Source organism: Sturnus vulgaris, chromosome 24, assembly GCF_052056855.1.
Source record: "Sturnus vulgaris isolate bStuVul1 chromosome 24, bStuVul1.hap1, whole genome shotgun sequence".
NCBI lineage: Eukaryota > Metazoa > Chordata > Aves > Passeriformes > Sturnidae > Sturnus > Sturnus vulgaris.
In genome coordinates, this window is record NC_142266.1 from 793,823 (window position 1) to 819,387 (window position 25,565).

The 25,565-nt window shown below is 51.3% G+C and overlaps 2 protein-coding genes across 3 annotated transcripts in view; both read left to right on the forward strand.

Moving 5' to 3' along the window:
- The first annotated feature begins 4,185 nt into the window (after positions 1–4,185).
- LOC106859995 (CCN family member 2-like) lies at positions 4,186–17,264 on the forward strand. 2 transcript variants are annotated; one of them, XM_088178142.1, is made up of 5 exons: positions 4,186–4,372; positions 9,672–9,885; positions 13,757–14,008; positions 14,973–15,181; positions 15,377–17,264. In XM_088178142.1, exons 1-5 carry the CDS (start codon positions 4,310–4,312, stop codon positions 15,683–15,685), a joined length of 1,047 nt encoding a protein of 348 aa, XP_088034268.1. In that variant the 5' UTR covers positions 4,186–4,309; the 3' UTR covers positions 15,686–17,264. The 2 variants fall into 2 exon arrangements, with proteins under 2 accessions (XP_088034268.1, XP_014743095.1); XM_014887609.2 differs by having other exon boundaries at positions 4,188–4,372; positions 15,374–17,264.
- Positions 17,265–18,590: 1,326 nt separating this feature from the next.
- The window catches only part of EPB41 (erythrocyte membrane protein band 4.1), a 94,868-nt gene continuing 87,893 nt past the window's right edge, over positions 18,591–25,565 (forward strand). Inside the window, exon 1 of the mRNA XM_088178344.1 lies at positions 18,591–18,728. The gene's annotated coding sequence lies outside the window, so the exon portion shown is untranslated. The remainder of the gene's footprint in view (positions 18,729–25,565) is intronic.

The window sequence follows — 25,565 nt, forward strand, 5'->3', positions numbered from 1 at the left end:
GGTGCTGCATTTCTGTGGCACTTTCTTTTGACAATTTACAGACACTAATGTGGTGTCACAGCTGATGCACTTGGACAACAGAGCCAGCGACCTCAGAAGGCTGTTCAGGAGCCTCAGCTCTTCACCACTTATTAAAGGGAGCCTAGAGAGATTAGGCTACAAATGGAGATGCCTTAATTAATTGTCTATCAATTAGATAGCATGAATCTGACCCTAAATGTCCCTCTAGACACACTGAATTAGCATTGAACTTGAACTCAAACTCAGGTCTAAAAGAGCCCTTCTCAGCTGTTAATTCTCTGGGAACCATGTTGAGCCCCCAAAATATCCAGGCTGTTCATCTGTCTTGCCTCAAGGCACATGGACCAGCAGAACTGCTTTCCAGCCTTGCAGCAGACACAGGGCTTTGAGAGACATTGGTGGGTTTTGTTCCGTTATGAGTAACAAATCACAGCTGGAGAAAGCACCAGTGGACTTGAGTGCCATAGCCCTGTACCAGCAGGGGAGAAGTGAAAGGGCCCACCCCAACTTAAGAATTGCATTGTATCCTCAGACTGGAACAAAAAGCAGGGAAAGGACTCCTCCATGGCCCTGGATCTGGCACTTGGACCAGCCTGAGTATGGGAGCAGGATGCATCAAGCAGGCAGCAGTGGTTGGGTAATGACCAAGGAAATGGAACCCCTGTGTTTCTAACCCTTGATTTGGATGGATCTCACCATCTCTAATGGGCCAAGCTCGTGTTTGGTGTCACCATGTTAAAGGAGTTTGAAATCATCAGGTTGAAAGAGTCCCTAATGGGAATGAGGGCCTGTCATCGACTCCAGAAGTAACTTTTGCCAGGACTGACCAGCTGTGAGAATACAAACCTGCTGCAAGGCTCCAGAGGCCACCAGTGTGTTCTGGGGGTGACCAAGCAGCTTTGGGACAGGGGACAGTTCTGAAGTCACTGAGGACTGGGTGAGCACAATTCTCTGCACCATGCTGCTTGTAGCAGCTTTTATTTTGGCTTTTGCAGGCAGAAGGCCATGGGGACAGATCCTACTGAGCCAAAAAACTGTGTGTGTGCTCGCTTTCATTCTATTCTTTGGCCTGACATGATTTTTAGCAATTATTTAAATGTCTGCTTTTCAAACAACTATAAATTTAGTGAAGCTGCTGGTTGGGCATGGTGGTTGAACCCAGAACATAACAAGGTATATTAAACACCCACTATTCTTTGCCTGGGGGAGATTTTAAGCAGGGTTGACATCTTTATCCCTTCACTCAAGGCAGCTCAGGCAAAAGGAAGAGATAAAAATTGGTGCTAACTTGGGTGTTTTCTGCCTTTGATCATTCTGAGTCACTCAACCATCGTGTTCTTCTTTTACCTCTTGGCATGTCCAGCGTGGTTAGCAGCTCAGTTCTAGCATGAAGGGTAGTTTTGGTTGTGCCAGTGCCCTATGAAAATCTTGAACCATGGGTAGAGTGAGCTCCCAAAATCAAGGGATCTGTAGGTGATGCTTCTTCACATCCTGCTCCTATAATCCAAGGGGTGACTTGAAGGATGAATAGGACTGAAGTTGGTATGTTTTACTGCCCTGGCAAGGTGGAAGCATTCAGGTGGATGATGATGAGAAGCTTGGAAAGGATGGTTTATAATCGAATTATTCTTTACTTTTGTTGTAGGTTGAAAACTTAACCAGCCATCATAATGCTGGCTTAGTGCTGAACATTCCCCACGGAATTCCTGACGAGTAAGTGACATTGGGATTTTGGCTGAACCGTTCATCCGAGGTCACACAACAGGTTTATAGTAAAGCAGAATTTGGAAGATCATGGTTTGAGGTGCAGCTGCTGCTTCTTATAGAAACAGAGAAACATAGTTTGGGTTGGAAGGGAACTTAAAGTTCATCCAGTCCCACTCCCTGCCATGGGCAGAGACACCTTCCACTATCCCAGGTTCCTCCAAGCCCTGTCCAGCCTGGCCTTCCAGGGATAGGGCAACTACAGCTTGTCTGGACAACCTGTGCCAGGGTCTCACCAGCCTCACAGGAGAGGATTTCTTCCTAATTACCTAATCTAAACTTGTCCTCTTACAGCTTAAAGCCATTCCTCCTTGTCCTATTGATGGACAAGGGCGGATGTCTTATTCTTGCAGAAGGAGGAATCCGTTGAGCAACACATTACACACTGTCCTTTTAAAAAGCTACAAATATGCCATCTTCCCATCTTCAGAGGCCCTGGAGGGCTTAGAATTCAATTGGGGTTTATATTCTTGCTATGTGAGAAAATGAGACCAGAAGTGTGAAGCACTTTATCCCTGTCTTATTTACAAGCAGCAGGAGAATGTCCTGGGAAATGTGAGCAGTTGATTTTAGGTGATAACATAGTTCAGGCCCTCCAAAAGGAGGGAGAATGTATCTCCAGCCAGAGTGCCTGGAGCTTTGAAGTGCCTGAGGGCAGTGGATGTTTATGCCATCTCTAGAACACGAAATCTTTTGTGTGCAGATGTGGTTACTGTGCTGCAAAGAGAGAGAAAAGACAGCAACACACAGGCAGCTCTTTGGGGAAAAAAGGCCAATTTATTGTACGGACAGCCCGGATTTAAAGTGTGTTACATGCAGCTAGGACAGGACAGGAGCTCATTGGACAATTGGGAAAAACATCCTTGGGACAGCACCTCAGGATGTGTCCCACGGGAAAGACACCAGGTGTTAATATTTATTATGAATTCCACTCTGTTTTTCACCATGTTATCACCCTGGGAGATTTCCTCCCTAACTGAAGCTGCAGTCAGCTTGTCAGCCTGGGAATGGAGCTGAGAGTCAGGAGAAATCCAGGCCTGAAAAGGAATTTCCAAGCTGTAGTTCCCTAGCTCTCTAAATGTGTGTGTCCACATGCAGACATAATCCTCTGGTGTGCCATGAGCAGAGGTGGCTGTCACGGAAGTGATTGCAAAATCTCCCATCTCATGGAAGAGGAGAAGAAGGTGTATCTGGGGTGGTTTGCACTATGCAAATGCTCTCCAGCCCCAAATCCCGAGGGGATTTCCAAATGCTAATTAATTAAGAGTCAGAGTTTTCTGTTTCCAGTAGTGAACACACAGGGAGTGTGGAGGCTGATCTAGTGTTGCACAGGAATCTGAAAGGATTCTGGATGAATTGCAGGGCTTGATTCCCAGCTAAACTGCCCTACCTTGGAGGCAGGAAAGGAGGCTGAATTTAAATAAGCCACAACACACTCCCTGTGGTTTTTTTCATCTTGTCATGTTTCCCAGCACTCAGCTGGGACGGGGATATGCTGGGGCTGCACTGCACAGTGCCCGGGCTCCTAGCCCGGCTTTGTATTGGGCCAAAGAAGGAGCCATCCCTTGCACCATTTCTCCCCGGGAAAGCTCCCTGACCCTAAGGAATGGCTCCATCTTTATCAAGTCACTCCATGTGTACAGAGGCTCCTGTCCAGTACCCAATTGTCCCGCCCCGGCCAGCGAGGACTAAGAGTGCCCTCTGCTGCACTTCTCCTCCTTCCATGGCATTGCTCCGCCTGCTCTTCGGGAATAAACGAAACGACTCTTTAACACACAAAACAACTCTTTCACCTTCTAAAGGTCTGCCGTGCTGGCTGTGCACAAGCCTGGTGTTGTATTTCAGCAGAAAACAGAAGGGATCATGACCTGAGTTAAAGATGTGCGAGATCCTGCATCCATCCCAAAGCACTTTGGGGAACTGCTGTCCTTTATGAAAAGCTTTTATCCAGGAGCTTTTCATTGCCTTGTAAAACATGCAGCTCGTCGTGCCGGAGTTCTAGTCATGAAACTTTCATTCCCAGGAGCTGACAGGTGATGCACAGTCAGACGCGGTACCTGACAGCACCGAACTGAGACTCTGAACACCACAAATCTCTGTTTAATCACTCCTCAGCTCTTGCAGCTGAACAGGAACGGTCGTAGGTAGGGAAAGGGGGTCTGTGTCAGGAAAGCTGTGCCAGGCTTCATATTCGGCGGTAGAAGAAGGAAAAATTAAAAAATAATAATCCTGCTTTGCTGAGGTTTGATTTATCCACCTAGAAAGCAACCAAGCTGCAGGCAGCGGTGGCAGCTCCAAAACCGCCGGAGCCGCGAGAATCCACTGGTGCTCCCCGGAACTCGGGCATTTTTTGTGGCACCCTTTTGGGCTCGGATCCAGCCTGCCACTCAGCGCGGGGCCCGCCCCTTGCAGAGGAGATTTAAAGGGAAGCTGATGAGCAGCTTGCTCCAGAGAGACGGGAAACTCCGGAGGAGGGGGCGGGAGGAGGTGGCAGCCCCGATCCCTGCCCTGCCCAGTACTCGGGATGCCTGGCAGCCTGGGGACAGTGACCCGGACCCTGTTCTTGTTCCTCCTCGCTCCTGGCTGGGTACGTACGGCCCTGCAGCAGCTCTGCCTGGGCACTGCAGCTTCTTGCTTCGATGCATGCGAGGGCTTTGGGCTGAGAGACTCTTCCCGGCTGCCACTTGCTCCCGAGTTTCCAGGGAAGCTGGGCTGGGAGCAGCGTGATGCAAACATGCTGGGTAACTAAACCACGTTGGGGGCTGCCCCATGTCAGCCGTGTCAGCCACGGGTCTCAGAGCTCCTGGTACATGGGGATGGATTTTGTTTCCCCCCACTCCTGGAAGCCAGAAATCGGCCCTGGTCTAGAAGCGGGAGAAGAGAGCAGAGAGAGGGGAAGTCAGTGAGTTTATGTCATTGCAAAGAGTAAGAGTCTTGTATCCCAATTCCTTCCCATCACCATCCTTCCCCAGATGTCACTGCATCCACCCATATGCTCCCAAAAGCAGTGATCCCAAGAGGAAAATTAGACGGCAGCCTCTCCAGAGCAGGATTTGTGCCTGTTTAATACAAATTCTTGAGAGAGCAGCTGATTCCTCTTAGGACATTTGTGTGCTGTTCTCGTGCCAGCAGTATCAGGAACGTCACTGCCATCGTTAAATTGCTGTAAGTGCTTTTTGGCTCAATGAAATTGGGTTCACAGAGCCCCTTGCAGGGCTTGTTGTGGTGAGAGAGGCAATCAGCTCCTGGTTGGTGAGGTCTGTTGGATTGCTCCTGGCAGTACTTACTGTGTGCCAGCCCCTTTCCTGCCAAGAACGTGAACTAGGCTTCCATCTAAGGGAAACTGCTGCCATTTGGGGTGGGTGCCTTGATTCTTACTCTGGCTCAGCTTTGGCAGCACCATGTAGCTCATATAAACAGTAATAAGCAATCCCACCATTGTAACCCGTGGTTACCACTCTGCAACAGGTGATTTTCCTTAAACCTGCCAAATGCCTCAGAAATGTGACTTTTCACTTTCTTTGAGCATTAGGTTGGATTCAGTGACCTTAGATGTCTTTTCCAACCTTAATGATTCTGTGATGCTTTGTGGATTGAGGCAGGAAATGGAGAGCTGTTATTGCTGAATCTGCCTCCTGTGTTGCTCAGAGGTGGGAGTAGCTTCAGGATTACTGGCAGTTATGTTTAGGCTCATCCTGGGCAGATCTCAGTATCCCAGTGCTCTGTCTGTGAAGGGGGTCACTGGCTCTTGTTTCTCCAAAGGAGCTGTTGTACAGTGTACTGCAGCATCTGTAGGAAGGCTCCTTGAGAGCCTGAGATGGAGAGAGAGCAGGGGTTATCCACAGTCGTTCAGAGTTTGAGGGATGAATAGCTGTGTTTTGACTGCTTGGTCTTGGAGCACTAAAAGAACCGGCTGGGTGTTTATTTTATCACCTCTACTTTGCAGCATTAACCTCTGGCTCCCAAAGCTCTTTGCAAACACCCAGCTCAGCTCAAAACTCACCTTTTCCTGCCCTCTGAGTGCAGTCATAAGCCCAAACACATTTTAAAACATCCTCTTTGATTTGGCTCCCTTAGCTCGTTTCCAGGGCTCCTGTGGACAGGAATGAGAAATCCATACAGTGCCACGGACCTGCTGCAGTGGTGGGAGCTCAAGTTGCAGCATTCATGCCCTCCTGAGGGTGCAGGGGAAGAGGTTTTTTGTAAATATGAAGGACGAGGAACATTCTCAGTTTTTCTTACCTGCAGGTAACTGGGTTTGTTGCTGGCAGATGGGAGGGAGCTTGTTCTGGCTTGTCAGCTGAGCAGATGGTTCTGGGGAGTCAGAAGTGGCAAACACAGTGGAGTAGAGCAGGAGAATCCTCTGGTCTGAGTGTCTGGTCTGCACTTCCGGGGTAGCTTGGCCATCACTCATGGGTTCTGGGAGTCCCACAGCTGCACACACAGTGTCTGTGATGGATGCAAGAGCTGGCAGCAAAGCCAGGAGCAGGGAGAGACAACATTCTAGGCTTTAGAACCTTCTTAAATCCATGGCCTTGATCTCAGACACTGTTTCTGTTCTGCTGGTCTCAGACTTCACAGAAATGCTCTGCAAACCTCGACAGAAGCCAGGTCAAGGTTGTAGTGAACTTGAAGTCAGGACCATGCCCAGTGAAGGTAGAAGTGAGTTCTGGGGCAGCCCTTTCTGCAGAGGGAAGAAAATGAAATGTTCTCTGGGTTGAATCCCTCTGGACCCAGGTCAGTGGCAGGTTATGTGGAAGTGTTGGGCTTTGTGTCTGCAACAAAGCCCTGAATTCCAGTACTGGCAGTTCTTGGAACAGTTTCTTTGGGGCAGTTTTAAGGTAGTTCTTTGGGCAGAAGAACCAGAAGCAGCTCTTGGAAAGAATGCAAGGTGAAGGATGCTCCATGCAAAAGCAATATAACCCACTATTCAGTCTCTCTGAAAGAAAATTCAGTGATGAAGGGCTCAAGGAAATTTACTTTTTCCCAGCTATTCCCAACTTGAAAGCCTCCCTGGCCAGGCAGTTTTTCAGTGCTCTGGCTGTTGGGTGTGTGTGAGCCAAACCCCATTCTAACTCCTTCCCTCCTCTACCAGGCATAGGAGAGCAGCAGGAATTATAAATAGCTCAGGCTAACTTTGTTCTGCAATAAAACCAGCAAACAGAAGCCCCAGCACCTCCCGGGCAATGGAAGGAGACACATCTGAGCTGACTGGGAGCTGGTGGGAGCATCTAGGACTGTTTAGAACGGTCCTGAAGATCATGATGGATTGGGCTTTTGAGCTGATGACTGGGGGGGCTGAGGTACAGCATAGGTGGGTGCAGGGTCACTCAGCTGGTCTCTGATACAACAGAGATCTGGATCCAGATGTTCTCCTGCTGTAAAGCAGCTGTGATACAATGAGGAAGTGAAGCTGCTGTGAACAGAAGGTAAAACCAGGTAGGCTGGTTTATGTGGGTGATTTATTAAGAAAATAACTAGAGCCAGCAATGATTAATGAGGGTGGGAAAGAAAACACACAGAATTGTAGAATCATGGAATTGTTTGGGTTGGAAGGGATCTTGAAGATCATCCAGTTCCATCCCCCGGTCATGGGCAGGGACACCCTCCACTAAACCACGTTGCTCCAAGCCCTGTCTAACCTGGTCTTGGACACTTCCAGGGATGAGAGAGCTAAGTTGAGTTTAAAGCTGTTGCATTTTGTTATCCCAAAAGAGCTTGTTTTGGTTTGGATTTCAGCAGGAGAGCTGTTTTGGGAGTGTTTCTTTCTATGGCCTGTGGCTGATACTGCATTAGAAAATGCTTGTTACCGTTATTTTTTTCTTAAGTGCATGGATTACATCTTAATGTAGATCCCATGTTAGGAATGCTTTGTCTCTTGTGTGATCTCATGTACCCCCTCCAACTCATCTGAGACTGAATAATATGTTCCTTGGCAGCTCCAGCAGCTGCCTACATGGAAAAAGGTGGGGAAGATTTCTGTATTTTTAGTTCTTTTAATGCACTTCAGCAGTCAGGAATTGATTCCTGGGACATGCCAGGTTCTGGTGAATGGCTCCAGGACAGTTGACTGGGAACAGCTGGGCTGCAAGCTGGAGAGGCTTTTTTCCAAAATACTTCATGCTAGGAATTATCCAGAAGAATTATGCTGATTGCTGCTGAGCAGGGAGACTCTGGAAGGACTCACCCCTTTGGACCACTGAAGGAATGGCTGGAGCTGTTTCAGGAGTGGTTTAGATGGAGATCAGGGAAAGGATCTTCCCTCAGCCAGAGGGTGCTGGGCACTGCCCAGGCTCCCCAGGGAATGGGCACGGCCTCGAGGCTGCCAGAGCTCCAGGAGTGTTTGGACAAAGCTCTCAGGCACAGGATGGGATTGTTGGGGGGGATGGGGGCTGGACTCCATGATCCTTGTGGGTCCCTCCCGACTTATTCTGTCTTGGGATATTCCATAACTTTTAGGGAATATTTAGCCCAATCCCAGTCCCACAAGCACTGTGTTGGTGACACAGCTGTACAAAGAAGTCGGCACCTTCTGACCCCGTGTGAGCTAAAGTCAGAGCAACAGTCAAAACAGCTGGAAAAGTTTTCCTACTGTGATTGGTGACAGACACAAAATCCAAGGAAGCTATTTCACAAGTGAGGACTGGATGGGATCTGACAAGTGCAAACAGAGCCATAACAAGACTTTTTTTTTTTTTTTTACCTGTTGCACGTGTGTCCCCCTCCCTGTTGCCCTCAAGGCTATTACCAGCTTGGCTGCTCTCCTGGGGTGATAGCAGAGCTGTGAGGGGTCTGCCCGATTGGATACTTCTCTCTCCACCCTGCTCATAGCAGTTCAGGATCCCAGAGTGTTTTGGTGGCATCATCCATGTGCCAGGGTTGTGCCAGCCCTGGGTGGGAGCTGAGCCATGTCCAGAATAGTGGAGTGGTGCATGGAGTGGGGCAAGGGGGAATTTGGATGGGCAGGATCTGAACAGACAATCAGGCTGGAGCTGGCACAGAGGTTTCAGAGGATCTCTAGAGACCACACATACATTCTGCACTGTTCACAGTCAGGATGTTACATCTTGCCCAAATCTGGGCACAGCCAGAGCTGAGCTGGTTCTCCTGCTCTGAGCTGATCCAGGACAGGGGTGGCACACACTCAGTGACTGGGATGCTGGACACATCTGGGTTTTTTAGAGCAGATAACCCCACTTCACCTGTAGCCTGGTCCCTGTTTAGTGTCTGAAGTGTCATGAAGCCAAGGAAGGGTTTCAAGGGCTGTCCAGTGAAATGCTGCCAAAGGGGGGCATCTGTGCACTCACAAGGTCCCAAGGAAGGTTGGTTATGCTGTGTTCCTTGGAAAATGGAAAGGAGAAGGCACATGTAGTAAGGAAGAAAGTGTGAGATGCCGGAGACAAAATGAAACTTGCGAGCTTCTGGGTTGGTTTTGAGCATCCCCACAGTCCCACTGCCTGGCTTTGGGCAAGTCCTCTTGCTGTGCACATGGCTTTTCCAGTTTCCACTGGGTCTGACGCTGGTGCAGAGGCTTTGATGTTTGTCCTCTGTAAAAGCTGGAATTTCTTGCTGTTAATGATTACTACTTTATTGCTTCCAGAGAGGGTGAACTGCACAGGGGACTCTGAACTACTACTTGTCCTGTTTGTTTTGGCTGTGCTTTCCAGAGGCATCTTTTTTCTTTTTTCCCCTTGAGCTCCAGATAAAATAGGGATGAGGAAAGCAAGGGTCCTTTGAGTCCTTGGGAGCTGCACACACTCCTCTGCAGCAGGGCTGTCCCCCCATCTCTCTGGGGTGTTTATGCTTGCAGCAGGTCCATGTTTTTCCTCTCCCTGCCCAGCTGCCTTGCCGAAGACTCATTCTCTCCATGGCTTTTTGCCTTCCAGGTAGAACCACAGGCCTGCATTTTCCCATGCCAGTGTCCCTCCCAGCCTCTGCAGTGCCCTGCAGGTACCAGCCAGGTGTGGGATGCCTGTGGCTGCTGCAAGGTGTGTGCCCAGCAGCTGGGCGAGCTCTGCTCCTGGCACAGGCCCTGTGACCATCACAAGGGCCTCTACTGCGACTTCTCCAAAACCCACCGAGGCAGCGGCATCTGCTTAGGTGAGAGCTGCAGGTTCTATCCTTGTGTGGTTTTTCCATTGTGCCTCCCAGAACACCCATCAGAATTCCCATGGAGTTTCATCCAGTGTCGTGCTGGGAGATCAGTGCCAGCCCTGGGAGCAGCAGAGCCCCTGGCACAGGTGGCTCCCCACAGCTCCAGCCAGGGATGAGGGGGCTGTGGGATTCTCCCGTGTCCTGTGACATCCTCAGGGGACATCCTCTACCCTTTGGGTAAATATCAGTAATCTGAGCTCTCACTGAAAGTACTTTTCCCTGGATTATCCCGCCCAAAATCCCTCTGTTTTGTGCCAGGGATGGGTGTTCTGCACTTGGCTGCTCCTATGCAAGAGGCAAAGTGTATTTCTTGCCATAGTATGTGGGTGAGATTGCTGAACAGCTCCTTCACCGCATTGTGTCTGTGTGGAGCATGAGAATTCCTGAGACAGGTAATGCAAGTCCAGAAACTGCTTTTTCTCCTGACACCTCTTTTCAGCTAGAAGAGGAAAATATTTTTAAATTTTAAATTTTTTTAAATTTTATTTTTATTTAGTAGCTCTTTCTGAAGCAAGAAAAATTATTTTGGTCTAGAGGAAAATAAAGTATTTCCTCAACTTCCTGGTCTTTGTTTAAAAACAAGACTCCTCTGCCCCATCTCTGACCAGAGCTGACCTTTTTTTCTTAAATTCAAGCTTTTCAAAATAGTCAGGAAGACCTGAGAGCTGGCAGTTTGGTGTGAGTACTTGGGGAAATGTTTGACCACAGCACTGGATGTCTCTGGAAATGATCCAGTACCAACCTGAGACAGAAACAAAGTACCATGGAGTTGGTTAACTTGGAAAGTTAAAGTTAAAGCTCTTCTTGAGCCACCCCCTGCCATGGGCAGGGACACCTTCCACTATCCCAGGTTACTCCAAGCCTCATCCAGCCTGGTGTTGGACACTTCCAGGAATGGGGGAGCCACAGCTTCTCTGGGCAGCCTGTGCCAGGGCCTCACCAGCCTCACAGGGAAGAATTTCTTCTCAGTATCCCATTTATCCCTGCCTTCTGTCACTCCAGGCCCTTGTCTAAATGAATCTAACTTGTGGTGTTTGCTCCTTCAGTAAGTTTTTACAAGTTATTTCATTTTCATTCCCCAGTTTTGGGGATTTTTGGAAGCCATGTGAGCTCCTGGTACTTTCTGCAGACATTGAGACACCTGAGAGCTGAGGATTGAAGCTTAATAAAGCAAACACAGGTGTAATGACATCCAGCAGATGTGAGCTGCATGCTACCTCATTCCAAATGGGAATGAGGTGTCTGTGGAGGAAAGGTAGCAAAATCACAGGAACAATTTCCTCAGGAGTGTAGGAGTTTCCATTTTGAAGTCTCTCCATGAAGCCTTTAAATCCTTCTAATAAAGGTGCTTTATATTCACCACAAAATGTTTGATCCAAACATTTTGGAGTGAGAGTCCCAGACCCTGCTGTGGAGGAAATCAGACTTGCAGACACAACTGTGCTTCCTGATTTTAAATGAGAAATTAAGCTTTTCACAGCAAAAAGCCCAGTGAACACAGGCCAGGATATATCTCTAAAATAGGTTGAGGGTTTGGGTTCTAACATCTTTGGGTGATGTTTTTATGATGTCCACGTGGATCTGTTGGAAGATGAGGATTTTGGAGGTAGTAAATGAAACTGGAGAAGTGAATCAGAGGAAAGGAAAGATCAATGTTTTGACTTAAATTTATGCAAATAAGCAGATGTTCTGGAAGCAGAAAGGAGCCGAGGTGCTCAGGTATCATGGGAAAAGTGTCTTGGTTGAGACCAGTCTGTAGGCTGTACTGGGGGAGATGGGAAGGGAACCATCAAAGGGAAAGTTATTTTGTATTTGTGTATTATCACATTCCACATATTTCAGAGGAATCTTTTCCTTCCTGCAGAGACCTCAGAGTATGAGAAAGGTAGAGAGGATCCTGTAGTAACTCTAAAGTAGGGGTCCTACAGGTGGTAGGGGATGCAGGGAGCTGGTGGAGTTTTATGGAGCAGCTCTTTCAGCAGTGCCATGTCCCCTGAGGAAAAAGGCAAAAGTCTCCTTGGCTGGACTTGGTGTTTGGGGGTGGGTGGTGCCAGGCAGAGCCGGGGAATAAAGAGCTGGATCACTCCACAGGCACTGTCTTTTTGGAGATTTAATTGGATCGGGTCAGTGGGAAAGGGAGGTCATGGAGGGTAATGAAGGGCACAACAGAGTGATTGAGTTTGCAAAACACGGTCAACCTCTGGAGGGGCTGCTGTTCCTTGGGAGGGAACAGCATGATCTGCTCAGTGGGATGGGAGAGTGCTCAGGCTGAAAAGCAGGGAAAGAGTGTTTAAAAATAAGTATGAATGGTGTAGAGGGAGAGTGGGTGGATGGATGGCTTCTACTTTGATGGAAGAAGTGAGGAGTTTGAAATGTCTAAGTTGGAGTGCAGGAGTATTTTTATCCCAATGATATTGAAAAGAGTTGCAAGATGAGATGCAGGTCATGATAGGAACAGTCCAGAAGGATTTGTGTCCCCTCAAGGGATGAGGATGGGATGGAAAGAGATTCTTACTCCTTGTTTGATTCAAACACTTTCTGTCTGAAACAGTGTCCCCTGGGTGAGCAGGACTGAGGGGAAAACAGATCAGGTTTCCTGGGCAGCCTCCATAAGCAGCCAAAAATCTTTCCTTTTGGTAACTTCCCCATGGAGGTTTGCATGGATTTTTTTAATTTTTTGGGTTTGTTTTTTTTTTTTTAAGGTTCAGGACTGCAGAAAACAGCAGCTGCTGAAAACTGTCCAAAATCAGGATTTCTGCCCTGTGAACAACTTTGAAATTTCAACATTTAATTTCATGCTGAGAGAAAAAAAATACATTAAATCCTGCATTAAATAAATAAATAAATACTTTTTAAAAACCTCGACATTTTCCATGACTTATTTAGAATACTCATTTGGCTGTGTCAAAACTTTCCATTCTATCAAAATATTTCATCTTGATCTTTATAGTATTGAAATATTTACCAGGGCAAAATGCTTCCCTCTGTGGATACTATCCCATTAGTATTTTGGTTGAGCATAAAGGAAATCTTTCATATCAAATGGTTCAGTTGGTTCTTCTTGAAAACATTCTTGATCTTAATCAGGTAAGAGATTTCTGCTGGAAAACTTCGACTGGGAAAGTCCTGGCTAATGCAGTTGTGAGAACTTGGGAGTGTTGTCGCGCCTGCAGAGTAAAGGTAGCTGCTCTGTGTCAGATATTGTTGAGTTTCCTTTTTTTTTTTGCCCATTTAAATTCTGTTGGGAAGGAGGGAGAGACTGGTAGGAGGTCTGGAGATAAGAGATCCATAGATCAGAAGGGAGAGAACTGGAAAAAATTGGGGCTGGAAGGAGGAAGAGATTTGTACATCACAGGGGGGGCCCAGAAGGTCATCAACCCAAAGTGATGTTTTCCTTTGTAAGTACCATTTGCATGGAGGAACCAGCCATTCTTAGAAGAGTGTTGCCTTTTGGTATCCCAGGAGTATTGAGGAGCAAAGCCATGCTCATGTGCCATGTTAGGAATGTGTCTTGCACAGCACCACTGACCACTCCGAGCTGGTTGGGAAGAACTCTGAAAGAGAAACAGGCTCTTTACAGGCACCAAAGACAAAATCATACTTAGTAGTTCATCCAAGTGAAGAAGAAATTTTTCTACAGAATTTTAGGAGGACCAGCACTTCTGAAAAACCAGTGTCAGGAACAGCCTTGGGTCCAGAGAAGCTAATGTGAAATATCCAGCACTGGGATGGCAGAGCAGGGGAGGATGGGCTCTGTGTCTCCAGGGCAGGAGCAGCCTTCTGCTTAGTCCTCCTTCTCCTCCTCTTCCTCCCCCAGCTCATGAGGGCGCAACATGTGACCTGCTGGGCAAGATCTACCTCAACGGGGAGAGCTTCCAGCCCACGTGCAAGCTGCAGTGCGTCTGCATGGACGGTGCCATCGGCTGCATCCCGCTCTGCTCCCACGGCCTGCGCCTGCCGTCCCCGGACTGCCCCAGCCCCCGCAGGGTGAAGTTCCACAGCAAGTGCTGTGAGGAGTGGGTGTGTGAGGAGGACAGCAAGGAGAACCGCTTTGGAACGGCCGTGGCAGGTCAGTGGGGCACGTGGGATGGGGCCAGGACCTGTTTGCTAGGGAAGAGGGGTGGATTTGGGGCACTGACTGTTCTGGGGCTGTTTGTGGCTTTGTGTATCATCATGGTAGGGTGGGTACCAGAGCTAAACACCAGGTCCAGCACACTCAGCTTCTCTATCACTCCCCTTCCCAGTTGGACAAGGGGAAGAAAATAAATGGAAAGTAACTTGTAGGTTGAGATAAGGCAGTTTACTAAAGCAAAAGTGAAAGTTTGCATGTGCACAAGCAAATAGAAAAAAAATAGATTTATTCTTTACTTCCCATCATCAAATCTTGTCCAGCCACTTCCTGGGAAGCAGTGCTTCTGCACATGGAGCAGTTGCACCAGAAGGCAAATGTGAATAGCAAATTCCTCCCTCCCTCCCCTTCCTCCTCCTTTCCTTAGCTTTTATATCTGAGCTGACATCATACAGTCTGGAATATTCTTTTGGTGAATTTGGGTCAGCTGTTTTGGCTGTGTCCACTCCCAGGACCTTGCCCACTTGCAGGCCCTTGATTGGGGGGTAATGTTGGAGAGACATCACTGATGCTGTGCCAGCCCAGCCCAGCAGTAGCCAAAAACACTGGTATGTTATCAACACCTTTCCAGCTCCCATTGCAGAAGACAGCACTGGAATGGCTGCTCTGAGAATATCAACTCCAGCTCAGCCAGACCCAATACAAAGTGAAACCTCAGTGGTGCTATGGGAAGTCTCCTGTGTCCTGAAGTGTTATAGCAGATCTGGCTGGAGCTGGGCTGTGTAGGAAATGGCCCCTGCTCACCTGCATCCCCTTCCTGCTTGAGAGGCCAAGCATCTCATGGGATGGGCCAGACCTTTGCTGCTGTTCCTGAAGCGTTAAACTGAGTTGGGAGCAGCCACGGAGCTGCCACTCTTTGTCCAAAGCCCTGAGCCTTGTCTTGTGTCTCTTCCTCATGGCTCAGTTTTCAGAGAGGATCCAGCTCACAAGCTAGAGCTGAACAAGCTGCAGGAGAACTGCCTGGTGCAGACCACAGAGTGGAGCACGTGCTCCCTGAGCTGTGGAATGGGCATCTCCACCCGTGTTACCAACAACAACCCCCAGTGCCGCCTGGAGAAGGAGACCCGGCTCTGCATGGTTCGGCCCTGTGACTTCTCCATGGAGAAAACCAAGGTATGGTGCTGGAGGAGAGGGGACACAGTACCCCAAATGCCAGGGACAGCCTTGGGAATGATCCCAGCTCACAGGGTTTGCTCTGTGCTTCCACTTCCTCTGTGTCCCATTGCCCAGTGATGGGATCAGAGCACAGGCCTCAGGCATCTTTTCTGTTAAATGTCCATGCTAATTAATGTGCTCTCTTCCTAGAAGAGGAAGAAGTGTGTGCGGACCCCAAAGCAGCGCCAGAGCCTCCACTTTGAGTTTTCGGGATGCACCAGCACCCACTCGTACCGGCCCCGCTTCTGCGGCAGCTGCTTGGACGGGCGTTGCTGCACCCCGTTCCTGACCAGCACCATGGACGTGGAGTTCCGCTGTCCCGAGGGGGACTTCTTCCAGAGGAAGATGATGTTCATCAAGATGTGCTCCTGCCACTATGACTGCCCCCGAGACAATGACATCTTCCTAGCCACCTATCACCGTCGGATGATTGGAGACCACGTCAAGACTGAGCAGCAATAGCCCTGTCTTACCCGATCTGAGGTGTGCAGGAGGGCTCTGCAGTGCTTTTGTGGCTGTGTCCCAGGCCAATGCAGCCTCTTCCCCTTCTGTGAAGGGCTGTGCCTTCCACAGCAGCAGTGTTCACACCAGTGATTCCTGTGGTTTTCCCAAGGAGCTGAGGGGGAAGAGCCCCAGCTGCCCCAGCTCCCTGACCCCCTTTGCTCAGTTCTGCAAAGGTCAGTGAAGGAAGCAGAAGCAGGCTTAAGCTGCAAACTTGATCTATATTCCCTCTGGCCAGAAGGGAGAGTGGATCAAAATCACTTGGCTCCCGCCTGTCTCCAGCCCACAGTACAATTCCTGATTCAGACGCTGAGAGTTCTTCCAGCATGAAGTGGGGGTGGACCAGACTGCCAGACCCCTGCAGGTGCTGCTCTGGGAAGCTTTTAGTGCCTTGATGAGCATTTCATAGAACTATGGAGTGGTTTGCATTGAAAGGCACTTTAAAGCTCATCTTGTTTCAACCCCCTGCCATGGATGGGGCATCTTCTACTAGCCCAGGCTGCTCCAAGCCCTGTCCAACCTAGCCTTGGACACTTCCAGGGATAGGGCAACCACAGCTTTTCTGGGCAACCTGTGCCAGGGCCTCACCACCCTCACAGGGAGGAATTTCTTCCCAATCTTGTCCCAATCTTGGGGTGGGAGAGGGACTGGACCCCACAGGCTCGCACATGCACAGTGAGGCCGCAGCTGTTTCAGCTCTAGAGTCTTTGCTCTGGATGTTTGCAAGTAGGAGGAACACTGTTCAGCTCCAGTCTCCCTGGAGTGTTTGAGGTACTGGCAAGAGAAATTCTCATATTTGTACATGGAGCAGATCCCATCTGGAGTTACTGGGGCAGTGCCAGGGGGAGCTGTTGGCACTCGCATCTCCAGTGGTGGGATTCCCTCTTGGCCACAGACCTGGCAGAGTCTCTCTGCATTAAGGGCCCCATTGCCAGCCCATAGCCCCAGGAAAGGCCACTGCCAGTGGTACATCCAGCAGCACCTTGGCAGCTCTGTGGACTGCTAAGGTCTTGTCAGGTGTAGAACAATCTTCTGATTTTTAGCAGAAACATCCAGGTACAGGACCTGATCCTGTTTCTTAAGTCATCCTTGCCTATCACCATTGGAAATCATGAAGAATTTCTGATTCAGCTAGGCAGGAGCAGCAGCCTCAAGGCTTCACCTCATCATATCCTCCTACCCCAAATTAGAGACTGATGCCAAGGGACAATCTCAGCTGTCCCCAGCTGCTCTCCTGAACTTCAAGACTGCTGACCCACCAGTTCAGGGCCCATGTCCCATTCCAGCCTCTGTTCTTTCTCGTCCTGCAGCAGCTCATGAACCTTCACCTTCCTATAATCAATTTGAACTGTAAATAATTTATCTGATGTTGTTTCTGTTTTTAAGGCTTTTGTACAGTCCCAGAATCCCATTGGCACAGCCCTGCTCAGGCTGTTTCCCCTCTCTGAGCTTCTTTCCTGCTATTCATATGTCTGCTGAGCATCAAACCATGCTGAGGTTGCACTTTACTCAATGCTAATAAATATCTTCTTATTTTTTATATCCTTGAACTCATCCCTTTGTGTGAGGCTCCTGCCCTGTCCCACCTTTCCGCAGTGCTGGGACCCTCTGGAGTGTTGATGGCTGGATGCTGGAGCGGAGGGGATGATAGGAGATTCTTTTCCCGTTCCCAAATAGCAGCAGGATTGATGTGTTTCACAGGCACATCTGCAGCCCACAAAACACAGCTCCTCCCTCCATGGCTTGGAGCCTCCACCAACAGAGCCCCCCTCCACCTGCTGAAGGACCCACAAGTCCTTAATACCAGATTAAAAATAACCCGGGAAGCAGATGTGAGCAGAAGTCGGTGATAACAGGACCAGAACACGAGGGGCTTTGCAGTGGCTTAACAGCTTATGGATTCATCCCCCTTTCATCACATTAGCCAGGGACTCCCCCCTCTCCCACTCTGCACTGTGCAAGGCCTAGAGGTTCTTCCTGCGCCCAAACCTTCATCCTCACCGGGGAAGGCTTAGGGCTTCCAGAGAGGGGCAGTGAGGGGGAACAGACCCCTATCACGCTTGACCTGCGTGGTGTTGAAGTTTTGAGCTCGGGGCAGGATCCGGCCCATGGACCTCTGGGGAGGAGCAGCGGAGGACACACAGTGCCGGTCCTCGCCAGTGTCCCGAGGGCGGTGACCATTAGATGGCACCAGGAACCTCCCCATAGGGACACCCCGTCCCCAGGGCAGGGCTCGGGGCCGCGCAGGGCCCCTGGGGTGCTGGGGGGACCCGGCTGCTGAGCATGACCCCGGGTAACACCAGCCTACTACAGCCCAGGCCCGGCACCGCAGGGCCTCCACCGCCAAGCCAGAGGAGACGACAGCGAGGCCCCGGGCGCTGAGGCCGAGTTCCATCCTACTGCACCTCCATCCCCGTCCCCGCGGGGACCCCGTTCCCCCTTATCTCTGCAACCACCGCCTGCGCGACACCGATAACCCGGGCGTGGCCCCAGGAATGGCGTCGGGTTTGGGGGCACTTCAGTGACCCTTGACGCCCTTAGCGGCTCCGGCCACGCCGTAGCCTCCTGAGATGGGCTCAGGACGGGGACACCCCCGGCTCCTACAGCCCCCAGCAAGGACAGAGCTTTCCCTAAGAAAACTTCAGAAAATAGTGAAAATAAGCAAAAAAAAAAAAAAAATCTACAAAAGCCCTGATTCTGCCGGTTTTAGGGAGGCTTTAGGGCTCTGCCACGGCGCGGGGGGAACCCGTGGGGGCACCTTCTCCTTATTTAGGCCTATGATGTCACGGAGACGCTGGGAGGAATCGCCTGGCCCCACCCCCGCCCGTCACCTGTGGGCCCCGCCCACTGCAGCGGCACGCGCTGGCTCCGCCCTTCCGCGCGCTGACGGGCGGGGGCGGCAGCCAGTGGGCGCGGCCAAGAAGGCGGGGCTCGTGTGATGACGTCAAAGGGGGCGGGGTCGGCGGTGCAGGTGGAAGCGGCGGGGAGCGGAGTGGCGGCCCCGGTGAGCGAGGGGGTGGGGGGGGAGAGAGACCGGGGGTCACAGGGGGAAGTGCGGGTTCCTCGGCTGTCAGGCCTGTTATGGGGTGAGAGGGGTTTTGCGGGGAGGGTGAGGGCTGTAGGGGTCAGGCAGATTATGGGGTAGGGGAGTTGTGGGGGTCCTGCGGTGCTTTGGGTGGTATAGGGTTCAGGCAGGTTCTGGAGGATTTGGGGCTCCCGAGAGGGACCCGTGGTGGGTCAGTGTGATCATGGGCTGCGGGGTTATAGGAAGAGTGTGGTGCTGTGGGGGCACATGGGGGGCCCAAGCTGGTTGTGGAATGGAGGGATTGCCAGGGGACATGGGGTGCTGTGAAGCAGGGAATCTCCGGTGGGGTCAGGCTGGATGTCGGGTGACTTGGGGCTGCGGGAACCAGGGACACCCGTAGAGGTCAAGCTGGATGTGAAGTGCTTTAGGATGCTCAGGGGTTTGGGGGGGGTGGGGATATCAGTCTAGGTGTGGGGGACCCACGGTGAATGAGGTGTGGAGCAGGGGAATTATGGAGAAACTGGGGACGTTCAGGGGCTGGGGCAGACTAGGGGAACACCTGCAGCGCTGTCAGGAAGCCAATGGGGCAGAAGGGAAGTGAGGTGCTCTGGAGCGGGGGGATCCCCAGTAGGGTCAGGCTGGGTGTGGGGGGAATGGGGTGCACTAGGGCTGTCTTAGAGACTCTGAGTGGGGCTGCGGGGGAGGATGTGGGGTGGAGGGCCACCCACAGTGGATTCATGCTCAGGAGGTGGATGGGGCCCTGCCTCACGGGGAGTGTCAACCCTGGGACTCGGATGTTCCCCCCGTTCTGTTGTTTCCACTGGTGCAGTGGAGGGGAAAAGGCAGATGCAGCCTCGGGGAGTGGGGTCCCCCTGCACCCCACAGTCACGGCAGCAGCACTGGTGTCCCTTCCTGAGAGGTGGCAGCTTCCGCTTTGGCATTTGGGTCCAGCTCTAGTTCTTGGAGCATTCGGTGTTGCTGGGGCTGTGCCCGACACGCAGCAGCTCAGCCTGTAGCTTCGGGGTGGCCGCGATCCCTCCCCGAGACCCCGTCTGGGCCCTTCGGGACGGTTCCCAAAGCCGGCGGCAGTGGCCGAGCTGCGGGGGCTGCTCCTGCCGCCGATCCCCGTCCCGGCGCCGGTCGGGGCCGCACTGAAACCTCTCATGGACTTCCCTAAGCCCGTGGGGGACTCGATGTCTTCACGTCCCCTACTCGACGGGGACACTTTGCACTGAATGTTGCAACCAGAGGCGTGTGCGGCGTGCCCGGCGGTTCCTGCAGTCTCTTCCTCTCCTGAATTTCGCCCTCCTGCAGTCGTGGTGGGACGAGAGACTGGTAGCCCTGCTCGTTAGTCCGTGCCGTTGGCTGTGCCGGCGGCGTCTGCCTTCCCCGCTCCCCGGCAGGGTCCGAGCGGCTGGTGGGATGGCAGGGGACAGTGAGGGACAGTGCCTATCTTTAGGGCTGTGTTGCAATGGATGGGTGTGCCTTGGCTCGGCGCTGCCGGCAGCCGCCTCCTCGCCCGAGGATTGACTTACGCCGAGGCTCCCGCATGGGGAAAAGCAACACTTGCTCTGCGGTTTGTGTGAGCAGGAGGGGCTATAGTGGGGCTTCGGAGTGAGGGATCGGACAGTAGCAGGGCTGTGGTCACACGTGCCCTGCATGAGGTCAGGCTGTGCAAGGTGTGCAGGGCCGAGGTTTGGGGTGCACCATCAGCCCCCGGCACTGCCAAATGTCACACATGCTCTGCCACTGCCCGGCAGCGGGAACAGCTGAGCTGGAGCAAACGGCCAGCATGGGAAAGGGTGGTGGTGCAGGGAATCTCTGCTGCTCCGTGGGAAAGAAGTTGCCTTTGGAGCACGGGTTCTTGCAGGGTGCATCCAGAATGTTCCCATCCCTGAGCTCCCTTCCTGAGGCTTAGTGGAAGCACAGATGTAGTTGTAGGAGAGAGCTGGAGTCTGGTCTTTTGCATCCTCTTTCTGCTAGAGTAACCCAGTTAGTCCGTGGGAGTTAACTTGTACTGAAGTTGGAGTGACATGGAATGGAGGTTCCATGTTTGGCTTAATCCTTCCTCTGAGCCATTGCCCTGCTCGTAGCCACCGTGCCCATGGTGGTGCAGCTGCACCATGCCTGTCTCTGGGAGGAGGCAGTTGAAATTTGTGGAACAATTTGCATCCCCCCCAGGAGTTACAGTTCCTCTCCCAGTTCCAGGGCTTGTGTAGATGTGGGTCTCCTCCAGCTCATGACACTGGCAGCCCCTCAGTTTCTCTGACAAAGTGGAGCATGTGCTGCTTCTGCCTGTGGTGATGGTTACAGCGAGTCAGCAGCAGCAAAAAGTTGATCTGTGCATCAAACTACTTCCCATGGTGGTGCTCAACATGTTCTGTGGATGTAGGGCTCTCCTGTACCTTCAATTTGCTTTTCCTCGTGCTTCCAAGAAACTTCAGGCCTTTCTGAGAGGGCTTGAAACCTGCTGAGGAGAGAAAGTGCCTTCTCATCTGCAGCGGTGCTACTGGGATGAGGCTCCCTCTTCCTGACACGCAGCCTGGCAGCTGCTGGAATTGCCTGCAGCCGCATCGCTCCGCACCGCGCGCTCCCCCAGGCTGGCACAGTCCTTTCAGAGCCAATGGCGGGGAGAGGATCTGGCAGAGCAAAGGCAAAACATCAGCTGTTTTCCGAGGAGGGCACTTGGAAGTTATGTCACTGATTTAATATATAGCAAGGTCTTTCTGAGTTCCCTCCCCAGCTATTCCCTGGAGGGCAAGGCAGGCTGCAGGCAGTCCCTATCCCAGAGGGCAGGAATTGTCCTGTCTCTGCTCAGCAGTGTTTCACCTTTGTGATTACAGCTGCAGGAAGAGGCTCGAGGCTGTGGTGGCTGGAAGTTTAGGGTCATAATTGGCTCTTGGCCATGCTGGATGCTGTGGCTGGAGGTGTGATTTGGGAAGGGGATGGACTTGACCATCATTAGCCTGGAGGAGTCTCTCAGTGAGCTGCTCAGGAAGGAGGAGGATGTCTTGGTTGTTCTTTTTATGAGTTTTGCTTCATACTCACATTTGTGTGAGCTCTGAGCTGGGATTCACCAGGAGGGGCTGCAGTTGGTTGTCCCTGTTTAGCCTGGTACCAGCACCTAGGGGATGAGCAGTCTCACACAGCAGTTATCCCTATGAGGCCATGATGGTTCAGGTCCCTCATACCATGACACTGGCACTTTGCCATGCCATCCCCTTCTGAGCTGGTGGGAACAGCCAGGCTGGCGCTGGGGTCTGGCTGAAGCAGCTACCATGGCTGCCCATCTCTCCCCACTAGAGGCTGCTGATGGCCAGAGCATTTTCCGTCCCTGCTCTGAGAAGGCAGCAGGGTCTGAAATTTGCAGGGCTGAGCATCCCGGCCTGAGCTTTTCCTGCTGATTCACCCTGGAGACAGCAATGTGCTTTCCTTGGCAGTGGCAGGGTTCAGGGGGCACATCTGGTCCCCTACCAGGCCCACAATAGATCTCCCTACTTCATTAAATCTTAATGAGGTAAATGCATCGGGACCATGTGCGAGGCCATTGCCAGGGGACATGGATCATACGTGGAGGTGGGTACCAAGGATGCTGGCTACTATCCTGCCTGCCTCAGGGGTTTTTCCAGCTGGGTGCTGAATATGGAATGAGTTCAGGCACTCGTTTTGTTTTCCCAGAGGATGTGTGCACAGCAATAAGCACTTCAGCCCTCTGGCATGGCCCAACTGTCAGAAAAGCCAAGGATTAGTTAAGCCATGGGAGGGATCCTTCACCTCTGGCCACAGCAGTGGTAAAGCAACCCTGTAGACACAAAGGGGACTCTTTGTCTAGGCCACCAAACACCTAGGCAGGATGGGCTAGAAAACTGGGACCCTGGGAAGTTGATTAATCACAAAACAATGTGTAAAATGAAAGGTAGTGGCTGCTGCAGTGGAGGTGCCTGGGAAGGAGTTTGTGGTGTTGCACAAGCCCCTCTGCCTTTGCTGGGTGCAGGCAGTGCTGGGTGGGCAATGTGGTGCCAGCTGGCTCTGGCACAGGGCATGGCTTCCCCAACAATGGCAGAGCAGCACTTTACATAATCTGGGACTTGCCAAACAAGCTTGAAGGTCTGGAAAATCCTCCTGCTATTGTTCATGCTCAAAGTTTGCTAAATTTCCTGGTTTGATCTGCAGGGCTGGATTTTGTTTTGGGACCACAGTGGGGGAAAACACACTTTGCACAGAGGGAAGAAAAGGGTGATTGTGGCAATTAATCCATGCTCTGTAGATGAAACTATTTTTGTGGTTCACAAGAGGTTCTGAGCAGCTGCTTGCGGCTTTGTAGGGTTGCAGGACTCTCTGTCTATCCAATTAGTATGGTTTGTGTCTAGTCCCCTCCCGATGCCCCCCCCAAAAAAGCCTGGACTACCAGATGAGGACGGGGCGCTGTGGGCAGGGCTGACACAACCACCATCTGGGCTCCCAGCTCGCAGTCTGTGGTCTGTGTCGGGACACAAACGCCATGTTGGAACAGCTTTTTGCTGTCTCAACCCCTTCAAGTTGGACTCTGAGGCTCCGAGTAGGCTCCAAAACTGCTGCTCATGGGCAGATTTTAGGAGAAAAGGCTTGATGGGAACTTGGGGTGTCTTGTGCTGTGTCAACCCTGGTGGTGACTTCCTGGTGATTTGGGGCAGCTGGGAACCCCCCTGGGAGGATACTGAGGCTGTGGGAGCCACCCCAGGCTCATCCCAGCCTGTGTACGGCTGCAGGCTCAACCTGGACATGTTTCCAGGCCCCTGAGAAGTGTTTTGTGGCATAGAACCTGCTCTTGTTCCTCAATTTTCTCATCCATAAGCTCTTTGCCAGCACAAATAAAGCCCCCATGTGCTATTCAGTTAAATAAACAAATCCTGTTAAAATGTTCTCTGCTCGTTTGTGGACAGATGACTGAGAAACCTGACTTTTCCTTCCATTCCTGGGAAAGGCAAGTTTTGTAACATGGAATGAGGTGAAGTTCTTGCTGGTCCACTTAATGTGAGGCAATTTTTTGAGTCCTGGAAAGCAGCAGAGGAGGAACTCCGGCCTAACAGCATGAATACATCCTCTTACTAGAGGTGGCTTTGAGTACCTCTCATGTGGGTAATTACATCTGGCCACAGTTGACCAGAGCTGGGTTTAAGGAGGGGATGTGAGGCTTGGTGTGTGCTGGGAGCCTTCAGAGTTGACTGCAGTAGCGTTACAGCAATCTGGTAGGTGTTGCTAACAAGGCAGTGAAGGGCAGCTATGGGGAAGCTCTGAGCCTTAAGGCCTGGAAAACTCGGTGTTGGCACTTACCTCAGCTTTGTGGGGGGGAGTGGGGCGGACGAATGCCTTGAAGCATCACCAGGGTGTTAAGGCAGCTGTGTATCATACTGTATGTGACCTCCATGACCTGATCCTTCTGATTGTTGTGGTGGTTTAGGTGCTCACTGGATAGTACCAGCCATCCAAGGGCTTGTATTTCTATATCCACTGTCCAAAACCTCTTGAGATGGGGTAAGCTGCTTGTGGGCACATCAGAACTTGAGGGGAACTCTTTGTCTGTGCTGAGGGTATGTATTGGACAAGTTGCCTTCCTACTCCCGGGTGAACTCAAACGCTGAGTGTGGGAGTGCAGATGTTAGCCCGGCACAGAGCCATGTTGAGCTGTAACGTGACTTTATGCCTTTGTGTTGATGTTGTGCTGGAGTGCCGTGTCTGATGTGGAGGGGAACCTCTCCCATATGGTCGGGATTGGCCTTGGCCAATGTGTAACTGCTCAGAGGCTCACAGACGGGGTCAGCATTGCTTGAGAATTTCCTCGGGTGCAGAGTGGAGGCTTTTAATAGCAAATGTAGTCATCTATATTATGGCATGGCCTGAAACTTGGCCCTAAGGATCCACTGGCAGCTGGGCACTGGCTGAACAAGATGTCCATGCCTGCTGGAATTTTTTTTAAGTGTTAAAGTAAAATGGTTTTGAGTAAAAATGAAATAAGACTTAAACCTATTGCCGGTGGGTTTGAGGTGCAGCTCCTCCCTGAGAGGTAGCCTGGAGAAAACCTGCCTTTCTTGGGAAGGTTATGTGGCCCCATCCCAGTGTGCTGTGCTGACAGATCCTATCCCTCAGCTGGGTGCCAAGACTTCAGCATTCTAGAAAAGGCAGCAGGAGCCGGTACGGGTTTTCTTCTGCCATCCTGTGGGCGCCTGGTCCTGTGCGAGCAGCATCCGGGGTCACAGATGGCTCTCATTGTTGTAGCAGCGCTGCTTGCTCCATCCGAGTTGCCTTTGAGTGGGAACATACAAGATATTCAAGTGCAGAATTGATTGGTGCTGCTAACCTGGCGCTGCTGCTTTTTCTTCTGCTGTAGCATGAGGTGAATACAATTTCAGCAGCTGCCTGGCTCCAGCAGTTTGCATCCTGCCTTCCCTACAAACTGTCTTTATCCTCCTCAGCTTTCTGGTCCCTGTCCTGGTCAATACCAGGCTGTTATCAGAGCTCAGCAAGCCATGATGATCACATCCAAGTGCTGGACCTCGAACCACGTGACAGCTCTGGGCTGGATGAAGAAGCTCATTTACATAGCGTGGTTAATTCTCTGTATGCTTTAATCTCCGTGACCATCTGTGTTCTTTCCCAGGCTGGGGAGATGGGAGCTCTTCGGATTTTCCCAGGAGGTGAACATAGAGAGAACTGCTTATTCAGTGTATGCTGAAAACTGCCCTGGGTCAGAGCAGGAGAGGCTCATTAGTTCTGGGAGCAGTTGTTCCTGCATCTTTGGGCAAAGAGACATGGACCTGTCAACTATCCTGTGTGGAG

Excerpts from the sequence above, each read along its gene's own strand:
- LOC106859995 (XM_014887609.2), top strand. The coding sequence starts at position 4,310 with ATGCCTGGCAGCCTGGGGACAGTGACCCGGACCCTGTTCTTGTTCCTC. Across the intron at positions 4,373-9,671 it reads TCCTCCTCGCTCCTGGCTGG|GTAGAACCACAGGCCTGCAT; the intron begins GTACGTACGGCC and ends TTTGCCTTCCAG. Across the intron at positions 14,009-14,972 it reads CTTTGGAACGGCCGTGGCAG|TTTTCAGAGAGGATCCAGCT; the intron begins GTCAGTGGGGCA and ends CTCATGGCTCAG.